This window comes from Ciona robusta, chromosome 1 (genome assembly GCF_009617815.1).
Source record: "Ciona robusta chromosome 1, ASM961781v2".
Classification (NCBI taxonomy): Eukaryota; Metazoa; Chordata; class Ascidiacea; order Phlebobranchia; family Cionidae; genus Ciona; species Ciona robusta.
In genome coordinates, this window is record NC_143235.1 from 13,854,820 (window position 1) to 13,867,241 (window position 12,422).

The window sequence follows — 12,422 nt, forward strand, 5'->3', positions numbered from 1 at the left end:
TTTTTTTTTATTTCATCAGTTAACATATGTGGCAACAGTCAAATATGTAGACCAATCAAATAACAACAAAACTTCACCTTCCAGGGAGGTCGTGTTATTGCTGGGTATTCACCTACAGAACCCTACATCAATGAACTTGTCATAAACTTGCGAGGAAACCATTCATCTCTTGGAACAATCTACCCAGGTATCTTGAGCGACATCTAGTATTAATGGAATCAATGTTGTATTACAACTGGGTGTCCCAGATAAGGGCCCCAGTGGAAACCACAGTAAATAGCATGTCTGCCTCTAATCAAAATGATTTGTCAGTATGTTTTATGTAAAACCAAACTGATTTTTGCTGTTCGCTCGTTTAAATAAAAACAAACATAATACCAATTAGGATTAATTTGTTTCCATAGGAATATCAGTTGGAACCAAAGCCATTGGGTGTTTTGGAGGACTTGACTTGCATGGGAAGAAACACAATGTGTTGAGGAGCGACCTTGCATCAACTGCTAACATTGGAGCTCAATCGATCACATTACGTGATGCTGTGGATTGGGTTGTAGGGGAAGAGATCGTGATCACAACAACAGGTTACAGGTGAGTTTTTGTCATATGGGTCCATATTTCCCACAAGCTTTTGTACTTGATGTTTGGGAACTAATTTATCTGTGTTTGCCAGGCAACGACAGCCATTATAGCTTAAAAATAGGAATTGTGTATTAAGTATTTTGTAACACACACTAAGACACTTGTTTTTCTGCTAATGGCAGGTGGTGAAAAAAAACTCAAAATCTAAATTTAAAAAACGTTTATCAAGACTCTTGTAACAGAATCGAAGTTTCAAAAATATTTTAAATTTTAAGATCAAATGAGACAGAGAAGAAGACAATAATCTCTGTATCAGAAGACAAGAAGACAATCGGACTTAACAGTGCATTGGAGTATCGGCACATGGGCGAGACATACTCAGTGAATGGTTTTCGCTTTGATATGAGAGCCGAAGTGGCTTTGCTGACACATAACATTAAGATTGTTGGCGAATGGTATGATATGATTGACAAGGAAGCATTTGGTGCAAGGCTATTGGTTGGGAGCATCAGAAGTAGCTCTGGTGACCGAATGACAGGTGAGTTGTATGAAATATTTAAAATATAAAGTTGTAAAACTCATGGAATGTCATCCGGTGATACGGTGCTATTTTCAAAAGTTTTTAGTTTTGTAATCTTTTAAATTAGAAACGTTCTATTCACAGTTTAATGGTAAGAACTAAGCAAAAAGAACAGCTAAATATCAATGACAAAGCAACAATTTTGGGGTTTAACTGCCCCGCTTTTTTAACTAATGCTTTTTCACATAATTTTTGTCCATAACGTGTTGTTGTTGATTCTCTTCTCTTTTTTATTTCAATAATTTAATCGTTGCTATCATTTAAAGAGATCAATATAAATATGTTATGTTTTGTACCCTCCAACAAACAGTTAACTCTACCTTTGTTCTCCTAAGGTTGGGCTAGAATCAGCAACGTTGAGTTCATTAGAGCTGGTCAGGAGGGTTGGACAGAACCATACGATCCCAGGTTTGGCGTGGCGTTTGTGAGAACTGGAACAGTTTCTGCCAGCCGTCCGTCTTATGTGCAGAATTCTGCATTCCATGATTCCTATTCAACCGCCATTGGGATCTTTGGAGCAAGTGGAATTAACATAACTGGAAATGTCGTTCACAGAGCAATTCATGACGGTATTTATCATAATCTAGTTTATGACTCAACAATTTGTTTGAGTTTGGTTTAGTGAAAAAAACAAATTTGTTGGTTTAGTTTTTTTGCAATGATATTCAAAATTGAATAATATAATCCTAGCCCTGTTACTAAATTTTAATCATCTATAAAGTTACTTCTGTGGTAACTCGTAAGCGGGCATGAGATGTATAAAATAGAGAACCTGTGTTAAAACCTTGTCATTGCCCTGCCATGAAAGAAAGTTTCATTTATACATATATACAAATGATATTACCATAGTATTAATTAAAGTTAAAATAATAAACTGTTGCAGGTATCAGAATCACTGGAAGTAAACACAGAGTTATTGGAAACTTGGTGACTGTCACACTCTTCAGGGGATCATATGGTGATCGGTTCGATAAGGATAACTTCATGGTAAGTAACTATCACAGTGAATATGATTTGTATGAATACATTATATGTGTCTGGTGTATAAGAAGACGCTTATGTTATAACCCAACAGTAAACATAAAAAGAAGACACCCATGTTATAACTCCATAGTGAGCACGAGGTGTTAGAATACACTATGTGTGTCCGGTGTATAAAAAGACACCCATGCTATAATTTAAAAGTGAGCTCTTTTTTTCTGGTGTCTAAGAAGACACCTGTGTTATAACTCAACCGTAACCAAGTAATGTATATGAATGGACTGTGTATGTTTTCGGTATAGGATTGGCAAGCTGCCTTCCAACTTTCCGAAGCTACCAACGTGGTTGTAATGAACAACACAGCTGCGGGATCGGAACGTATTGGTTTCCGTGTAGATGGAGAATCTTGTAATGCTGGAGATGAAAATGCATGGATGGGCAAGTGTTTTTTTATGGTGTAACTTATCGTATATATTTGGGCAGCAGCGTCTTTAATTATGTAGAATGCTACTATATTTGTTATTTCTTTTGTAATTTCATGTATGCATATGATGCACTTCAAACAAAGAGCTTGTTTTTATTTAAACATGTTTTGCAGGCAACGTGGCACATGGCTGTCTTCATGGCATTCAGATATTTACATCTGATGGTATCTCCCCGTGCTCAATGCTTCGTAACTTTGTGGTTTACAAGTCGTGGGATTTTGGTATTTACCATCAAACGCAGACAAGTGTTATTGTCAAGGATACAATTATTGCCGACTCAACGGTTTATAAATATTTGAATAATTTTTTCTGTTGGTTCTAACTATTTTATAAACTTAAACTGGTGCTTCTTAAAATAAAGAATGGAAGTAACTCAAACGTTTCCTAAAGGCTACATTAAATAGGAAACGTTTTAATCTTTAGTTTGTTGTTTCTATGAATGTGTGGCAGTGATAAATATTCAGGTGTTGGGTTAAAAATAGTTGTTTTTTTGTGATTAAATGATAACCAAAAACGAAATTACTATAAACTAATACTTTATTTGACAATGTTTCTTTATTTTCCTATTAAAATAAATTTGTATTCATCTTTTAGATTGGTTTTGCTCCTGTCCTATTTGGACCGCCCGCATTGTCGCATACATATATTAACAAGTTCTCTAAGTTGGATAATGTTCTGTGTATTGCTCGAAGTAATCATTTTGATCCAAGTCAGGATTTTATGAATGAATCAACCGACAAAAATCTTCGCATCAGAAACTTTGGGTGAATGATTATTATTACAAGATCTTGGTTGAGTTCATAACAACAATCAGCCGTTATTAAAAAAGAATGTTGACAACTAAACCTTAATAAACTATTGTGTTAGTTGAGTGAATGAATAAATGTAACTTGCTTTATCCTCGAGTGACTAAAAAAACGGTCCTCTTTATAACATGGGTGTTTTGTTACATACAACTTGTGCTCGCTAACGAGTTTTCAAGTTATCACATTGGTGTTTACGGGGTTATTTTGTAAACAGCCCACAACGATCAGCACCACGAAACCCACATGGAGGGAAGACATGTATTCTCCTGCCTCTGTTCCAAAGTGGAGCCACTGGGTCTCCATTCAAACCATTCATTGCAAACAAGAACTACCCAATGTTGCACGGCTTGCTTAATATCACAAGTAATACAAAATTTGTATACGTAAAAGTCAAATATAAATGATTACGTTTTACAATGGTAATTTACAATTTTAAATAAATTCTGTTACAAAGATACTTCAAAGTAAAAGTATCTTTAAAGCTGCATATTTCATTTTAATTTTGCAAACCGTGTACTAAGCAGTTTAAATAAGCATTGGGTAAAACTAAGAACTTTTATATTCATATATGTAGGCCTACAACGCATTAGATACATGATGCTAGCACTAAACTTGGTAAGGTTCATGTTAAGATACAACACATCAACCATGGTCAATGTATGTTGCAGAGTTCACCGCAAACAACGTCAAGTTGCAATCAGACGGGACCAGAGATCTTGTTTTCTGGACAAACCCCTCAAATGAAGATGCTGTTCATCCAACCATTCTCTCACAAACCTCTCTTGTAAATGTGGAAGAGGAGAGCAAAGTCTTCATTGATCGGCCAAGTCTTAGGTGATGAATCATATTTTATTTCAATTCGTTTATCTAGTTTTATATTTATTTCTAAAAGAATATTTGTTTAAATAATTGATAGATGTACAGCGTTTTTTATTGGCTAACACACGTGACTACAATTGACGGCATTTTCCTATAAAATAATTTTTGCTTAACATCTTTGGTAAACCACATTTAAACAATCTTGGGGCTGCTGACTAAGCAAGCTGGGTATTTTAACATTTAACAATTGGTTGAAACGTTAGGTCAAGATATATGCAGAAGTATCAAGCTATGTTTTTTATTTATAGGTTTGTGAAAAACATGCTCTACTTTACATTGAAGTTTCAATCATGGCTTGACTTTAAAATGTTGCTTCTATGTTGTTTACAGTAAGATCAACCCAGCTGATTGTGTGGACATGGAATGTGATGCCAAGAAGAAAGTTCTCATCAAAGATATGGATGGTGGTTTCCTTACAGCTCCTGGTGCAATTATTCCACAAGTCAGTTGTTGTGAATATTTTATTGAGAATGTTTGATACACATCAGCATTTCGTATCCTGTCATGAGTGTGTACCCTTCACCTATTTTACACTACTAGAGTGTCCATGAAGTGTCTGACAACTCCCTATGTGTCTGGTGTATAAAAGGACAACCATGTTATACCTTGAAAGTGAGCATGAGATTTATGAACACATCATGTGTGTCTGGTGTATAAAAAGACACCCATGTTATAACTCTATAGTAAGCATGAGATGTATGAATACACTATGTATGTCTGGTGTATTAGAAGATACTCAAGTTACAACTCAATACATAGTGTAAGAACCTAATGATTTGTCACCCAGGCTGAGTTTGCATGGGATGACCACAGCCAACGTTCACGAGGATTGGGAGACTACAGAATCCCGAAGCCGATGTTGACCGGAATTGAAGGGACCAGGATCCCTGTGTCTTCCATTGCTGACCAGAGAGGTATCTTGTTTGTGACTGAATAATGTATGACTTATTAACATCTGTATCATTTATTGTATGTGAATAGATAATGTATGTATATTCTTGTTAGCAAAACATCTCAAATTAAACATTATTTTCTTATACATATAATGGGGGGAGTGTTACTATTACGTATTTTCCATGCAACTAAACAACTTAACATGTTATATTGTTGATGTGCTATTGAGCAACACACATGATGGGCCCACAAACTATTAGTGCAATGGTTATCCTCCCGGTTTTAAGAAATTATAACCATTGAAATATTGACTCCATTCCTTCAACTTGTAATACTTCTCATAATATAATTGTCCGGCATCGTGGCAAAGTGGTTTGTGCGCCTGCCTCTAACCCAGAGGTAATGAGTTCAAGGCTCGTCGCTGCTACCATTGTGGGCATATGTGTCCTTACTTTATCCACGCGGGGATAAAGTAAGTTACATTCATTCAAAAAAACACCTATGATCACAGGTATCATAAGAAACAGTGCCTGCACCTACAAACCAGCTTGGCAAGCATATGACTGCCATGGCGATGGAGTCCTTGATTACCAGATGTTGGTTATTGAGAGTTTGGATGGTGATACTGAAACAAGGAGGTTATCACCTCTCGCACTTACTGGTGGCCGAACTATTGATCTTAACAATGGTAAGCTTGTGACCACATTGGCCTTTGAAATTAAATCTGCTTTATATATAGGCCTGTGCTTTTTAGCCTTTTACGTGGGGTCCCAATTGTTAGGCCTAATTATGCCAAGGATTTTCTTCTTTTTACAAAACATTGTGAGCACAACTTTAGAAGATGTTTATAAAGCTTGTTGGCAACCTAAGTGTAAAATGAAAATTTACACAACATTTTTCTTTCACACATTATGTCGACTCCATAGTTTATGCATAAAAATGAGATATTAATTAAATATTCCAGGTCCACAAGATCATGGGTGGTGCTCCGGCTACACCTGTCAGAAGAGAATCTCTACTTTCTATGTCATTGTAACAAGCGGAACCCACTTCGACGTTTTCTTTACTGGTTATGCTCCAAGGAGAATGAAGCTTCATCTTCTTAACGTTGCGAATGATAAGACTGTTCGCGTTGCCATCTGGTAAGTTTATGGCGGTCGCCCTGGCACAGTGGTTAGCTTGCCTGACTTTAGCTTAGAAGTTACAAGTTCAAGGCCCGAAATTGCTATCATTTTGTGCATACATGTGTTTGGGCAAGACATTTACGACAACTGATCTAACCTACTAATACATTTTAGGAATAGAACTAACACATTGTTAAAGTTTCTTTTGGTAGATAATCTTTATTAAACCGTAAAACACATCCAGTGGCGCAGCCAGGGGTTGGTGGGGTCGTGACCCCCTCCCATTTTATACCCCCCCCCCAAAAAAAAATTAATTAAAAAAAAACTTTTTTTTTAACTTTTTTTGGAAATTTGTTGATTAAACCCCCCCCCCCCCTTATTTTTTTTCTGGCTGCGCCACTGAACACATCTATGTATTCAATACTACACAGGTTTCCAAGACCTGAGAGACTTGACGTTTACCAAGCGGAGAAAGATCTTTACATCTTCCCACAGAATTCTTTTTATGACACAACAAGAGACCTCTGGAACACAAGACACCCAGCCACGAGCACTCCGGATCAATACAAACCACCTATTGATTCAGGTTTGTTTCTATGTTGAACTATGTGTTTAATGAGCGATGGGCGCATTTTTAAAAGCTATAATATAATAATGTAGGATAAGATCGGGCGTTTTTTCTCTTTTATTTCTCTTTTATCCCATTTTGGTAGTAAAGAAACAGTAAAATACAAATGTTAACAACTGTAGCCCCAAGGACATACATGGCCTCAATGGTTGCAGCATCAAATCTGGTTTTCCTCAATTCTAACATCACCCATACAGAATAAGAGATGGGATATATCAGATACATTGTCACTTTACATTACATTCATTCACTTTAAAGATTCCCTACTTCAGGTGTAAATGGAGCAAACTATATTGACCTGAAGACCCGTCTCCTCTACATTACAATTAGAGGACCAGAACCTGTTAAGATTGTCACGGTACCAATGATCCAGATCGCTATCGGGTTCCCTGCTATTTCTATTGACGATTTCTTTGGGGAAAACCTTGTCCAGAATCTCGCTGTGTAAGTTGTTTATTGCTGTAGGTGGAAATGGAGTGGATGACAAGAGTCAACTGTAGGCTTAAGCAACTCTTTATCTTAATTATTTTGAATTTTCATGGTTACAAGGTGTAGATAAGCGGATATATCTTTGTGGTCATTTATATCCTCGTGGGTGGGAACTTTAGTGACTTATTTCATTGTTGCCACTCCCATGCCGACAGTCGAGTTGCTGAAGCTATAAAAGTGTGTGAATAAGTAGACATGACTTTTGGTTGGTTTGGTCATTTATATCCTTGTGGGTGGGAATTTGAGTAACTTATCCACGGTTGCCACTCCCATGTCCACAGTAAGTTGCTAAAACTATTGCAGTGTTTTAATAATCATTACGACTGTGTTTAATACTGATTCTTGTTACATCAGATACCTTGGTGTTCCATCATACAAGATACGGGTGGTAAACGTTGTGAGAGAAACTTCTAGAAGAAAGCGAGATCTCAGGTAAGTTCATGACAAGTTTATAAACTAACCTTTTGTATTGAAACTTGGGTGTTGGAAGAATTTATGATGCTTCCTAAGACAAAACATCTAGTTCATATAAAGTATAATATATTACAAAATGATAAACTGTAAAATGTGTTTGTACAAAAACTCTACAAAAGCAATTCTACCATAACACATGATACAGATAGGAAAAATGTCGATATCTTTTTTTTTGGTAATATATGTTTGTAACTAAAAAAATGCTCTCCTGCCATATTCAGATTCTACTGCACCTACCTTACTAGATTTTGCAAACTAAAAACTTAAGTAACATCACTCTTACAGATTGAGACGTAGCACAGAAGTAGTAACGTACAACATCGAGTATGGAGATGAAATTGTTAACGGAACCGGATCTAACGTAACTTCAAACTCTTCACTTGCCGCTGAGTTCCTCAACCAAGGCGTGACTAAGGTGAAGTTATATAAGATTTCTGTGTATATTGTTTAAAATGTTTATGTCAATATTAAAAACAAAGTTCTAAACACACACGATTTGCAAAATAGTCTGCTTTATTAAATTACTAGACTTTTTGTTTAAAAATTTTACAAAATTGCATTATACAGATGCTTGTTGATTACCAAACGGGGAAATTGTGGCAAATTCTTAACGTTACTGAAGGAATATCTCTCTCGTCCACACAAGCAGCAACTAACCTAACTACAAGTACTTACATTACGCTAAATTAATTTGTTATCAAACTATTATGTATATATAACTAATACTGTCATTGGTCACTAATTCTCTTGTCTTTGTTATTTTAATTAATTTGATATTCACCATTGTATTCAAGAGATAAATAAAGTATGATGGTATAAAAAAAATAAAAAACACAGTGTTCAGTATGTTTAAAACAGTGTTCCCAAACTGCGGTCAGCAGACCAATAGGTGTCCGTAAGGCAGTTTCAGAGGGTCCTTAATGTTTGATTGTAATTCGATAATAAAGTTTTCTCGGTGTAATGCTTGCTTGATATTGGTTTTTGGTTAGCGAATGTTTTCAACATTATAGCTGTACTATTATGCTATACCATACTTTTTCTTTCATTGGTGTGGTTTTTGGCTTTTCCCTTTAGCATATTTTTATTTTTATAGGGCTGCAAACTATCAAAATAATTACAAAGGTCGACCAGGCAAAATTTTTATAAAAGTTTGTGATCCGCTGGTTTTAAACATCTTTCATTTGACAATTGCTAATTTTTCCCAACTTAAGGTGCAGATTACGAGACTTACCTGATTGAACACAAGATCCCAACCTCAATGAGCATTGCATTCCTACCTTCAACTGCTGAGGAATATCTTGTCTTCCCAACACAACCTGTTGTTACCATGCTTGATAGCGAGGTAATGTTGTAACTCAGTTACTGGGTTTAAAGCTCAGTACAGGGACTTGATTTGCAAGTATTTTATTCATTACGAGTTACAAGTAAAAGTTATTTTGCCTCGAGCTTTTCAACTTTAAATGTTTTGTAAAATTAAGTAAGTTGTAAGTTTAAGTGCAGTAATTTGGTTTGCATGTATTTTATTCATAGGATGTTTATGAGTATTTTCTTACTCCCACCCGTTAGCTTTTCGTTAATTGAGACTTTTTCCTAAATATTTTTGTGTTTTAGTTGTCAAACTTGTCTCTTTGTTGTTTTACTAATTATGTTATGTGTTATCTTTAAACTAACATGCAGAGATGATGAATATTACATGGTCAGTGACTTGAATGTGTTTTAAGGGGCTGAAATGGTTTCTTGAACGAATAAATAAATGTAACTTTATCCTCAGGGAGCAGGAAACGACAGACGTTGTAACATGGTTGTTTTCCTACTAGAAATACTAAAATAGTCTATGTTTTACAAACAGGGCATTCCGGTTACAACACTTGGAGGCATCTGGTCAGTTAGTGTTGCTCTCGATACAACTAATGGAGACAACAGAGCTACCTTGATGGGAACAACAACTGCAACTTTCAACAAAAATGTAAGAAACTTATAAATTCTGTTCATTGTACAACCTACAGTGTTGGAATGATTCTGTGTTTCCTGACTTGGTCGATGTTTTTTAATCTTACACGATTCGTGTTTCATTTAAAGACACTTAACACTCATGTTCAGGTTATACTGGCAAACTGTATTTTTCCAAGAATTTAGAACAAAATGTCGCGCACTTTTATTAAAGCAAGTTTTTGACCTGTAGTCACAGTGCCCAATTTTCCAAAAAGTAAAACACCTCAGATTTGTGGGACATTTTGCACAAGGTTATTTAAATTGTTTTCAACTTTACAGGGCACAGCAACCTTTACTGACCTGATGATAACTCACTCAGGAAATGGATATGTTCTCAGATTCAATGTAAACTAAGTATATGATATGTGATGTGTTACATTGCCGTATAGTATGGTGGGGAGAAAAGCCGTATCTTCATGACTCCTAAAGATTGTTGTTAATTGTTTAAAACATGCTCATCATATTTGGATATTATGTGCTAAATGTGTCCCGTCTTCTCCCACCCTACTATATCTATTTAAACGTTATGTATTTATCCTTACATGTTGGGGCACCTCATAGTTGTAGGTGTATAACATCAGTAGTTCATTGATTATCTCAGTAGTTCTTTCATGATAGGTGACTTAAAAACTCAAAAAACTTTCTCAGGCCCACACTTTTTTGTAAATAGTTTCTGGTATATGACTGACAATTTAAACAGCTTGTAAAGAACCATCATGTTGGAGCATTTCTTAGTAGATTGCAAACAACACAAACACCCGCATTCAAAGACAGGGGGGTTAAGGGTCAGGTCTACCTCGTGTTTTTTTAATTAAAAAAAAATTGAAAAACCCTCTTCTAATTTTATAATAATAAAAATAATAACTTTTATTTGTCTATTCGTTTTTTTCTGGCTTCCCCACTGCCTGCAGCACTCCCACCATTAACCTAGCAATTACTCTAACAATATCATAATATGAGAAAAAAGTAAGGGTTCCAAAATTACATTTTCCATTTTTATTTATTTTTGTTTTAGGAGTTTTTTATTTAAATAAAAAAGAGGGGTAGTCGCAACTCCAGAAACCCCTCTCTGGTTGTGCCACTGCATGTATATATATCCAGCCTTATTGTTCCTAGATCTCGCAACCCATTGGTGTCAACATACAAGCGAGCCCCAGCATAACAATCACACAACGAACTGTGAACGTCAGATTCACTTCTGGTGTTGGTTCATTGTTTAATCACAATGACGATGCTTTGATGACAATGCAATTACAAAACAATGCTGGTGAACCCCTTCCAATGGTTGGGTACAAGGTGACAAATAAAGATTGTATTAGTTATTTAAAAATGAATTGTTTAATAAAAAGTTTCTTCATTTACTTTTAATTGCTTGCCTATTATTCAAATGCTTTTTATCGGAAGAAAATTGCATTTTTTGAAACTTAAATTGAACTTTCCTGTTTAAGTTTAATAACAAAAAAACATTTTCTTAAACTATCAGTGTCCAACTTTTGGGAATTAAAATGGCTACAAAGCACAAATAATTAGTTATGTGTTGGGTATGAGGCCTATGAATTCTCCTTCTATTTATAACGAAAAATTTGTTAGCTCTGTTTTCTCAATGCAAATTCTTCACAGGGCCATACATGGAAAGCCACTGTCTCATTTGATGACCCCAGCCTTTATAAAGGAGCCCAGCTCAGTGGAATCACAACATTCACATTCGACCCATCAACTGGAAGTGTTTCAACCGCCGGCCTCAAGATATTGAACACACTAAGTTATCATAAATACAACCTTCTCTTCACTGTGACAACTGAACCTGCACTTTACAACATATTTGCTCAAGCTGAACCTATTCAGGTTTGAAACCATTCTAGGTTTTCTTTTTCATGTTTCATTGATAGCCCCCCCCACCTTGGTCTGTATAGTTGGGATCCTTAGAAAGGATGCCACGGGCTTTGAGATTTCAGACCTGAGTTAACTGATTACTTCAATCCTAAATATACCTAAATTCTGTGTGAGTGTGATACGGCATAGGACAACCCATTTAGTAACTACTGGGTTGGAGCTATGCCTGTTAAGTATCTTACCCATGAACATATTATTTTCTGTATCAAGACTTTTAGTAACAAATCGAACACCTACTTCTTTTTGTTCTGTATCAAACCCAAAATATTTTTGGTAACAATTCAAACTACTACTGGGCCGCATCACGATACCAAAACACCGAGCTTATTAAATCTTTACAGTTAATATTCAATTTTTCAGTTCAAATCATCAACTGATACTCTCCATCTTTCCACCACAGTCATACGCAAAGCTTTGTAAGTTGGTTTTATAATAAATATTATAAGAAAATAGGTTTAAATCTTCTGAAACATATTTAAGATCGAATTAATTGAAATTATCCAAAGCACTGATTCTGAAAATAGAAGAATGCAATTGTTTTGACAGTTAAAAGCAACTTTTTGCCATTTTTTTTTCTATTTAATCACTTCAGCTTTTTAAGAGGACATTTTAAAATTA

The 12,422-nt window shown here is 35.5% G+C and overlaps 1 protein-coding gene across 3 annotated transcripts in view; it reads left to right on the forward strand.

Moving 5' to 3' along the window:
* The window catches only part of LOC149743535 (fibrocystin-L-like), a 51,591-nt gene that overhangs the window by 36,508 nt on the left and 2,661 nt on the right, over positions 1-12,422 (forward strand). For all 3 annotated transcript variants that reach the window (XM_089885090.1, XM_089885100.1, XM_089885110.1), the window contains 25 exons: positions 85-187; positions 405-588; positions 855-1,117; positions 1,495-1,728; positions 2,043-2,146; positions 2,443-2,578; positions 2,739-2,908; positions 3,220-3,389; positions 3,646-3,794; positions 4,100-4,265; positions 4,641-4,752; positions 5,098-5,224; positions 5,716-5,892; positions 6,169-6,346; positions 6,760-6,914; positions 7,229-7,400; positions 7,800-7,877; positions 8,205-8,334; positions 8,487-8,586; positions 9,131-9,261; positions 9,769-9,885; positions 10,191-10,256; positions 11,028-11,207; positions 11,532-11,756; positions 12,165-12,220. In XM_089885090.1, the coding sequence (XP_089741216.1) occupies positions 85-187; positions 405-588; positions 855-1,117; positions 1,495-1,728; positions 2,043-2,146; positions 2,443-2,578; positions 2,739-2,908; positions 3,220-3,389; positions 3,646-3,794; positions 4,100-4,265; positions 4,641-4,752; positions 5,098-5,224; positions 5,716-5,892; positions 6,169-6,346; positions 6,760-6,914; positions 7,229-7,400; positions 7,800-7,877; positions 8,205-8,334; positions 8,487-8,586; positions 9,131-9,261; positions 9,769-9,885; positions 10,191-10,256; positions 11,028-11,207; positions 11,532-11,756; positions 12,165-12,220 (3,683 nt within the window). The remainder of the gene's footprint in view (positions 1-84; positions 188-404; positions 589-854; positions 1,118-1,494; positions 1,729-2,042; positions 2,147-2,442; positions 2,579-2,738; positions 2,909-3,219; positions 3,390-3,645; positions 3,795-4,099; positions 4,266-4,640; positions 4,753-5,097; positions 5,225-5,715; positions 5,893-6,168; positions 6,347-6,759; positions 6,915-7,228; positions 7,401-7,799; positions 7,878-8,204; positions 8,335-8,486; positions 8,587-9,130; positions 9,262-9,768; positions 9,886-10,190; positions 10,257-11,027; positions 11,208-11,531; positions 11,757-12,164; positions 12,221-12,422) is intronic.